This window comes from Elephantulus edwardii, unplaced genomic scaffold (assembly GCF_000299155.1).
Source record: "Elephantulus edwardii isolate Elephantulus edwardi_28Jun2011 unplaced genomic scaffold, EleEdw1.0 scaffold00291, whole genome shotgun sequence".
Classification (NCBI taxonomy): domain Eukaryota; kingdom Metazoa; phylum Chordata; class Mammalia; order Macroscelidea; family Macroscelididae; genus Elephantulus; species Elephantulus edwardii.
In genome coordinates this window covers 3,096,446-3,105,700 of record NW_006400041.1, presented here as the reverse complement: position 1 = coordinate 3,105,700, position 9,255 = coordinate 3,096,446, and the positions used below count along the sequence as shown (strand labels likewise).

The following is a 9,255-nucleotide window of genomic DNA, read 5'->3' as shown; positions in this document are numbered from 1 at the left end:
GCGGCCTGCGTTCCCCCGGCGTTCCCCAGTCTGGCGGCCTCGCCCTCGCGCTGCGAAGCCCTCGCGCTGCGACTTTATTTCATTTTTTATTTCTTCTAGTACCTAGTCATGTTCAAGCAAGGTGTTGTTCATCTTCCAAATATATGTTGTTTTTTCCCCCTCCTTTATCTTCTTGTTATTAATTTCTAATTTTGTAGCATTATGGTCTGAAAAGATGCTTTGTATTATTTCTATGTTTTTTTAAATTTATTGATGTTTGCCAACACAGCCTTTCTTGATGAAAGTAAAGGGCTTAAATTATTTGCTGTAGAAAATCCAAAATGACAGTCTTCAATATAGATTACATCTCAACATCAAGAAAACAAAAATCTTCACCATTCGGTCATTAGGCAACATCATGATAGATAGAGATGAGATTGAAGTTATTAAGAATTTAATTTTGCTTGGATCCACAATCAACAGCCAGCATAACAATCAAGAAATTAAAAAACAAACAAAGAAACAAACAAAAACCCTATATTGCATTGGTACACATCTGCTGTTGAGAACTCCAAAGTGCTAAAGAGCAAAGACTCTAAAGTGCATCTGATCCAACCCATGGCCTTTTCAGTTATTTTCTATGCATCTGAAATTTGGACAATGAAGGATGACAGGAGAATTGATGCCTTTGAGTTGTGATGTTGGAGAAGAGTACTGAACATCCCATGGTCTGCCAAAAGAACAAACAGGTCTTAGAGCAAGTGCAACCAGGGTACTCCTTAGAGGTTAGGGTGATAAACCTGGCCTCACATACTTTGCGCATGTTGTTAGGAGGTGTCAGTCATTGGAAAAGGTCATCATCATATTACAAAAGGAGAGCCAGAAAAATAAAGAACCCCACCACATCAATGAGGTGAATTGACACAGTGACTGTTAAAATGGGCATGACCATAGCAGATAGTGAAGGTGGTACAGGAAAGGGCAAGGTTTAGCTCTGATCATAGGGTCACCATGAGTGGTAGTCAGTTCGATGGCACCCAACAACAACAACAACAACAACAACATCGGAACTGAGTGAGTGGCACATGGAGGGTTGCAGAAATGTTTTGATTGTTTTTGCATACAACTGAAAATACTAGTAATTACAAGTTTAAATGCACATCCTGATCTATCAAATAATTTCACTAACTACTAAGAGACAAATCCCAACAAATACATGGCCCTGGATCACAGTGCTTTTCAAGAGTTACTTGCATATTAGGGCCCCATGTTGTTAGATGTAATTGTTGTTAGGCCTCATATTGTCAATTTTTACACATGGTGACCACATGTGATTAGAACTGTCCCAACAGAGTTTTCTAGGCTGTAATCTCTGTGTAATCTCAGTCTCCCTCCCACAGAGCCCCTTGCGGGGGGTGGCGTTTTAACCACCAATCTTTCATTAGCAGCCAAGCACTTAGCCATTGCATCCCCAGGGCTCATTGGAATCATCAAGGTCCTTTAGATATAGGCGGAGCCTAGGATCTACCTCTAGAGAGACTGACAAGCCTGAAGGTAGACTGAGCATTCAGTGTATTATTAATGAAATCAGTATGAAATCAAATGACTGGTGAAATTATCCCTGTCTTTAAAAATAAATATTTCTGCAAACATGAAAAACTTCTCATGTTTCAGACAAGAATACACAAAAGGTTTTTAAATTTTGGTGCTTATCAGAGCTGTCCCGAGGCCTCTGTGAACCACAGATTGTTGGACCTCCAGTCAATGGAGGGTCCTGGGCATTTCTAACTAGTTCCCAGGTGATGCCAATGATCCTGGTCCAAGGTCACACTTTTGGATGCTAGACAGAGGCTGTAGATGTCTCTTCCCTGAAGAACAACAATCAAATTTGTTGTCACACAGCCCCTTATTCTTGCTATAATCGTTGTTAAACATGTTAATTAACACTTCCAGGGAGCTGAATTCAATGTCTCCCCGTTCTGAGAGTTTTTTCTTTAGGGCATGAATCTCTGCCCTCTTACCTTATGTCTATTACCTTGTATCCACCATGCCCCCTCCATCTTCCTCCTGATTCTTAGGTTGTCAAACATAGCACCCAGGCATAAGATGAGTTGTGGTCAAGGTCTTGGTGAGAGTGACTTCTCCTGCTACAGCTTGAGACCAGGGACAGTCGACTCCCTGGTCACTTATCCTGTAAATCTGTGTCACCTTATCTGACCAGGGAGTGGCAAACCACTAGGGCTGGCTTGGCCTACCATGCAGGTCTCACACTGTGTCCTCGAGATCTCCACAGAATTTCCATGCTAGGCAGCCACATGCAAAAGGATGGGGTCACTCACTGACTATGGACTCTGGGCAAGTCATGAAGTGCCTTTGGACCTTGGTTTTTAAATCAGTAAAATGGAGACTAGCATGCCTGCATTTCTTGTCTTATGTAACCGTCATAAGAAAAAACCAAATTTTGCTTGAAAAGGCTTCACACACCACAAAGTCACACAAAGGCTTGTTGCATAATAGCACGTGGTGGTGCTTGTATTGCCAAATACTGTGTCATGTTTAGTGCAAAAGCTTGTAAGTGACAAAAAAGGACTCTGCCAACTTAGGTAATGTCTGTGTGTAGTTTAGAAAAAGGCAGGCCAGGGTAAGTGGCTGGAGACTGAGTTGGAGTTTTGCTCCATGGGCAACCAGAGATGCTCTGAAGTAAGTCCCTGACGTGGCCCTCGTTTTGATTCTAGGGAGCTCTGGTGGCATAGTCTGTAGGGAGTTGTGCTGCCTACCCCAAGGCTGTGCGTCTCTGGCAGTTCAAATCCACCCGCAGCTCCATGGGAGAGTGATGGGCAGTCTCCTCCCTTGTGATTTACTTCCCAGGGAACCCACTGGATGGTCAGCTATGAATTATTCCTAACTTGAGGACAATGAATTTGGTTTTGTGCATTTCTGATTTTTAAACAAGTGCTGTCACATTGATTCTGGCTTATGACAACCACATGTATGAACTTGCTTCCCAGGGTTCTAGAAGGCTGTTTTGTCTTTTGGGGTTTTTTTTTGTTTGCTTGTTTTAGGGTTTGTTTTTTTTTCCTTCTGGAAGCAGATAAATAGTGAGGCCTCTGTTACAGATGCTCTGGGTAGATCTGAACCACCAGACGTATAGATAAGATAGTGGTTAAATTCCTTAACCACTGGCATTCCGAGGTATTCCTTACAGGTTTTATTGCAATATTAAAATTTTTCTAAAAGCCCCAGAGCAACACATGCTGTATCCATCAGCTTCCTAGATATATGGAAATTCCAAGTCTGACTGGCTCCCTCCTGTGTTCTATGGTCACAGATGGAGGGTCAGGAGAGAGTGCGGGGAGCTGACTTATCACCGGGACTATATAACAGGCCATACAGAGGAGACTCAGAGAGGCAGCTTGACTCTCCCAAGGTCACAAAGTCACAAGGTTGCTAAAGGGGCTGGCAGTGGCCCCACCTCTTTCACAGTGGGAGGCTCCCCAAACCTCTTGCTTCCTCATGGTCAAATGTAGGTCCTGTCCAATCTGAGGTTTTCAGTCCTCTTGAGCATGCCCTTTTCCCCACTAGTCCACCCTCCTGATAAATTTTAGGCAGTCTTGTCCAGGCCCTGCCATGTCCCACCCCGGCCCCGCTCACCTGTGCGGGCTCGCACCAGCAGATCCAGGCCATAGAGGACATCTGCTGAGTAGTCCAGGACCAGCCACAGCATCAGATGTTCAGACTGAAGCTCATCAAAACAGGCCCTAAGGTGGGTGGGAGGAGGGTCTGTGTGGAGCCTGGCAGGGCAGCAGCCGTTCACTGACTGCTCCTGAGAGGGGTCTTTCTCCAGGTACCACCACCACAGGCTGCTCAGGAGGAGGCCTAGCCCAAAGGATCTTTGCTTTCTCAAATCACAGAGATCTCACCAAGAAGAACTAGGACTACTCAAGAGAAGCACTATTGTTCCTCAGTAGGAAGGTACGGGACCTTGGGGCTCAGTGGTGAAGACGGGAAATGGGTTGACTTTCTAGATTCAAATTCCAACAAAAATGTGAGAATTTCTGAGACATCAACAACTGCGCCAGCCAGTGAATAATTTCTGTCTTTTCAATATCTCTGCCCACTTTTCTTCATGAGCCCACATTGGTATCCCCAAGCCTCACTGTTGGCCTCTAGACAGCAGCTCCTTGGCCCCATTCCCCTCCCCTGTGACTTGCCAAGGAATACATAGAAGTCCTCGTCCACCCTCAGAAGAAAACCATCAAATCCAGGCATTTCTGTCCTAGCCCCACCTAGCCCCTCACCTGGCACTGCTTGCTCTCAGAGCGTAGAAGAGGGCATTTCCTATAGGTTTGCACAGATACTGCATCCTTTCCCCCTCATGACAGACCGCAGCAGGTCTCCTTAGCATTGCCAACATGCAGCAGTCAGGCCCTCACCTCCACGGCTTCCATACAGAGGAGTAGTTTGGCCCTCTCTCACTGACCCATGAGCTCATGCAGGAACACCAAAGCCTATCCTTTCCTCTGGTACTGTCTCGTATGCTCCCCCAGGAAAGCCCCAGGAAAGGCACAGCGTATACTCAGAAAAAATGCCTGCCTCTCCCTGCATCTGTGCCTTGATGCCCTGAGTTCCCACAGAAGTGCAGACTGTCCTTCAGGCTGGCTCAGGGACACTGATTAGTCCTCCCATCCACCTTCTTACTGAGAAGAGCAGTGGTAACCCTGAGTCTTAGCTCTGCAGGCAGGTGGGGAAGTTCCCTAAACCCCTCCTTACCCTTATGTTACTATGTAACTTTCTTGGGTTTTTTGCTTTTTGGCTTTTTTTGTGTTTAGGTTTGTTCGGTTTTTTTATGTAAAACCAAAACTTCTATACTTGCCCTGAAGTTGATTTTTTACTCCTGATGACTCCAGCTATATGAGCAGAACTGGTTGCTTAACACTTGTAGGAGTATGTCACCAGGGCTTTTCTCCATGGTACCTTCTGGTTAAGCGCCAACCTCCAATTTTTTAGTTAGCAGCCACATTCACTAGGAACTGACATGACCCAGATACTCCTCACCTAATTTAGGAAAGCCCATGCCCTTGCTTCTCTCAGGACAGCAACAGCTCACTGAAGAAGCCTTGTCCTACAAGCTTGATAAAAAAATACCCCAAAGCTCCCTCTGAGCCTCAGAAATGCACCAGCTCACTCAAATATCTCAGTCTGGCAGGCCTGCTCCAGAATGCTCCAACCATCACGATCCCACAGCTACTCTCTAAAGACTAACATGTTGTCTCAGTGCTCCGCAGTTTGGAGAGGAGCACCCTCATCTCCCCACTCACCCACAAAAGACCGCTGCATTCTTCCCCCAGCATTGCTCAGATCTGCCCCAAACTGCCTGCCCCAGCACAGGGAAGTATCAAACACCCGCATACCCTCAAAAAAAGCAGCACTCTTTCTGCACCTTTTCATCCAAGATTGCTCAGAAATGCTCCAAAGCTCCCTGCTTATTCTCACCTTTACTGTTTACTAGGAACTTGCTGGGGACTCTCCCAAGGCCCTGACTTGTCCTCAGAGAAGTCACAGCCTGCTCAAGCATGCCCACCCTATAAGCTGGCTCTGGCCTGCTTCACAATCCAAAGCACTCCCCAACTTCCCTCAGAAGAGCTGCAGCCTGCACCTGAGTCTACTTTCTACAATTTGCCTAAGGATGTCCCAGAGTGCTAGAACCTTCACTGTTGATCTCAAGGACAGCGCCTGACCAATACTTCAGGGCACCTACCGGTCCTCTGTAAGAGCCCCCTTATTTTATAGCTGGCAAAGCTGAGGGGTATGGAAGTGGATGGTGGTGAGAGTGCAACTCAGAACTCTGTCTCCTGGGCACCCTCCACCCCTGCAGCTCCAGGCCCTACCTGCAGACCAGCAAGCACCAGTTGTAGAAAACGGGCAGGGCAATGGCAGTCAGCCAGTGGTAGTACATGTTGCTAGAGGGGTCTATCACTGTTGCCTCCTTCTTTCTGAAAAGACACAGGCAGATGTAGAAGGTGCTGAGAGACCACTGCTCCTGAGGGTTTTAAAGACCTGGATTAGTGTTGAGACTTTGGAGGAAAGCACAGGATGATGTTTAAGAGGGGCTATCTTAACAGGGTCTTCCCTGTCACAGAGGGTCCACAGGGAGTGTGGATACTGAGAGATGGGCTAAAAGGTAGGGCATGGGCCATAAGAGCATGGAGGCCCTTCCACTCCAGCTCAGCCTCACTTGGAAGCCAACTGTGTGCCATGTTGACTACAAAATCATGGTGATAGCGTGCTCAGGTACCCTGTAACAATGTCCGTGTCCTCGGGGTGATTGGAAGGAAAGAGCAGCCTTGTCGTGCCACTAAGAGTCTCAGAGACACCTGGAGTGAATGCCTTACAATGCTTTTGTCTCTATTTTTAAGATTATTTGAGAATTAGAGTTTACAGCCTGCACTTGAGATGCTTCTTTTTGTCTGATCCATGTGTCCCCAGGGAACTCTGGTGGCCTCATGGGTAAGGAGTAACACTGCCAACCCAAGACCCTTATTCCAAAGATGAATGATGGACAGTCACCTCCCAGACAATTTACAGTCTCTGAAAACCACTGAAGGGTCAGCTATGAATCTGTTCCAACTCAACAGCCCATAGCAGTAGTGATATGTATCCCCACCACCTCCACTCATGTTCCACATGTTGAAAGCAACACCAAGTACCTTTCTGCCATTGCCTGGCCTCAGCACGTGTGAGATTAACTGCTTGCTGACAATAGCATTTTCATCACCATTGGTGTTGGATTAGTATTGTGGATACTTGACCCAAGTCTTCATGAAGCTTACCCTAAATGTAGTGTGGGTGGCCACATTTGTGCATAAAAGTGATGCTCACTTGGGTCAATGGGCAGGTTCACAGAGTCAGGACTGCTCACCTGAGACAGCAGAAAGCCCGCCTTCCCTGTCAGACTCCTCCAGGATCCCAGAGCCAAGGCAGAATTGTTCTGTCAAGCAGGAGCCCTACGTGATCCCTGCTCTCATTGCTGTTCTTCAGCTCTAATCATCTCTCCAATGTCAGGATTGATTACACAGCCTGATAAGTTGGGTTAGAACATGACCCCATGTCCAGGCCATGGCCACAGAGTCCTGTCTTAAAAGCAACTTCTCTCTGTACTTACTCCTCCTGTTTGAGCAAGTTGTCCTTTATCTTGTCTTCCTTTTTCTCCTTTTCCTCAGTTTTTGCCTTGTCACTGGATGATACAGGGTGAAATTTAGTGATTTCATACACCACAGAGATATCTTACTACAGAGGAAAGGGTGGGGTGCAGCAACATGGAGAGGATGCAGAGCAGGAAGTGGATATTTCCAGCACACTGGGATGAAATGAGGGTATCTATTTCCTAATTGTTATTATTGATTCTTTGTGGAGAGTTAAACCACCCCATTGAAATAGTTTTTATTTAAAACCTGCCATGAATTCGATCCCAACTTAACATGATTCCCTAACCCCCCCCCCCCCCCAGTCAATAAAGAACTGTGTCTCACAGGGTTTAAATGACAGATTTTTCAGAAAAACAGGTCTTTCTTTCCAGGGGCCTCTGAGCATATGGGATTTTCCAACCTTTCAGTTCATAGCTGAGCACTTCACTGCTTATGTCACTTGGGGACTCTACATGGAGAAATTAGTGGTTCAACTAAATATCCTGTTATTTCTGGACTCTTATCAGGAGCCCCTGCAAAGCTGCAAACAGTGTGAGACTGCAGACACCTTGAGGTCACAGCAAAGGAGCATAAATGCACACATTTAGGATGGAGCGACTGCTGGCAGATTTAAGTCACACGTGGAGATCTGTGTTCTGAAAGAAAGGAGTCAGCCTGCTGGTTTCTGGCATAAGTAAAACCTAGGTGTTGATGAGGAAGCCAGCAACAGAAGGGAGGTGAGACCTGTGTGGCCAGGAATAGGTCTGAAAGCACAGAGGAGCCAATATTAGCCTTGTCCAAGGCCTGTTACAGCACTCACGTCAGACATGGCCAGACTTGGCTGAACTATGAAGCTGTGCTTGGAATAGGCCTTTCTGTCTGCATCCACGGAAGAGCTGCAGCACATAAACTGTGTTTTTTCATCTTTTGTTAAGAAAAACAGACACTGTTATGTGTTACCTAATTAATATTGAGGGAGCTCTTGTAGTAAGCAGCTCTGCAATCTCAAAGGTATGGTTCAAATCCACCAAATCCCCATGGGAAAAGGATGGGCAATCTTTTTTAGTTCATTTATTGGCTCTGAAAACCAGTTGGAGGGTAAGCTGTGGGTCATTTCTGACTCCGTAGTACACAAAACCAACAATTATTGGTAAGGAGGAGCTCTGGTGACCTAGACATAAGGGAGTTGTATGCCAAACCAAAGGCAGGCAGTTTGAATTCAACAGCTACTCCAAGGGAGAGAGAGAGAGAAACAGTCTCCTCCTGTGTAGTTTACTGCCTCTGAAAAATCTGCTGGATGGTTAGCTCTGAGCTGACTCCACAGTGGTGAGCCAAGTTGTTAAATACTAAATGGCTCTGCAGAGCAAGTAAGTAAACCAAAGCAACGAAGTAAACTAAAGCAAAAGGCAAATGATCCTTTCCTGCCTGACTACTGGATACCCACTTAAGTCACCCCAGATCCCTCTGATTTCATTAATCCATGCTTCTGGAGGGAGGCACAGGTTGAGAATGACATGTCTATTGCTTGAACCTTACGGAGCCTGGGGGGTAGCTAAGCACTGGGCTACTAACCTAAAGAGAACTCTTGTGGCCTACTGGTAAGGAACTGCCCTGCCATCCAGAGGCATGCAGTTCAAATGCATCAGCTGCTCTGCAGGAGAAAGATGGGCAATGTCTTCCCACATGATTACTGGTTCTGAAAACCCACTGGATGGTCAGCTTGGTTCCAAATCAAGAGTGCATAATAGGTTCATCCTCGCTGTGCTCTGTATCATCCATCCATGCAGTGTGCTGGGTCACCCTTAACTTGAGACCCAACCTACATACAAACTGTGTGAGTTAGTGGCATTGATAACTTACTAACCCAGAGACAAAGGACAATATTAAGCTTCAGGAGAAAAAGTTCAGGAGATAAGAAACGGCTGCCCAGAGAAATCCCTTTGGAGTGTTTTTGGGGAGATGGGACTGAAGCTTTCCTAGGGATTGCTGTTGTTGTTGTTATGTGCCGTCGAGTCGTTTGCGACTCATAGCGACACTATGTACAACAGCCCTAAACCCTGCTCTATCCTGTGCCAATCTCATTGCCTCTGAC

General features: G+C 46.2%; 1 protein-coding gene across 1 annotated transcript in view; it reads right to left on the bottom strand.

Moving 5' to 3' along the window:
• Window positions 1-9,255, bottom strand: part of LOC102861583 (cyclic nucleotide-gated cation channel alpha-3-like) — a 159,615-nt gene that overhangs the window by 28,120 nt on the left and 122,240 nt on the right. The window contains exons 5-7 of the mRNA XM_006900717.1: window positions 7,142-7,213; window positions 5,868-5,972; window positions 3,631-3,737 (exon numbers count right to left, since the gene is read on the bottom strand). Coding sequence (XP_006900779.1) covers window positions 3,631-3,737; window positions 5,868-5,972; window positions 7,142-7,213 — 284 coding nt within the window. The remainder of the gene's footprint in view (window positions 1-3,630; window positions 3,738-5,867; window positions 5,973-7,141; window positions 7,214-9,255) is intronic.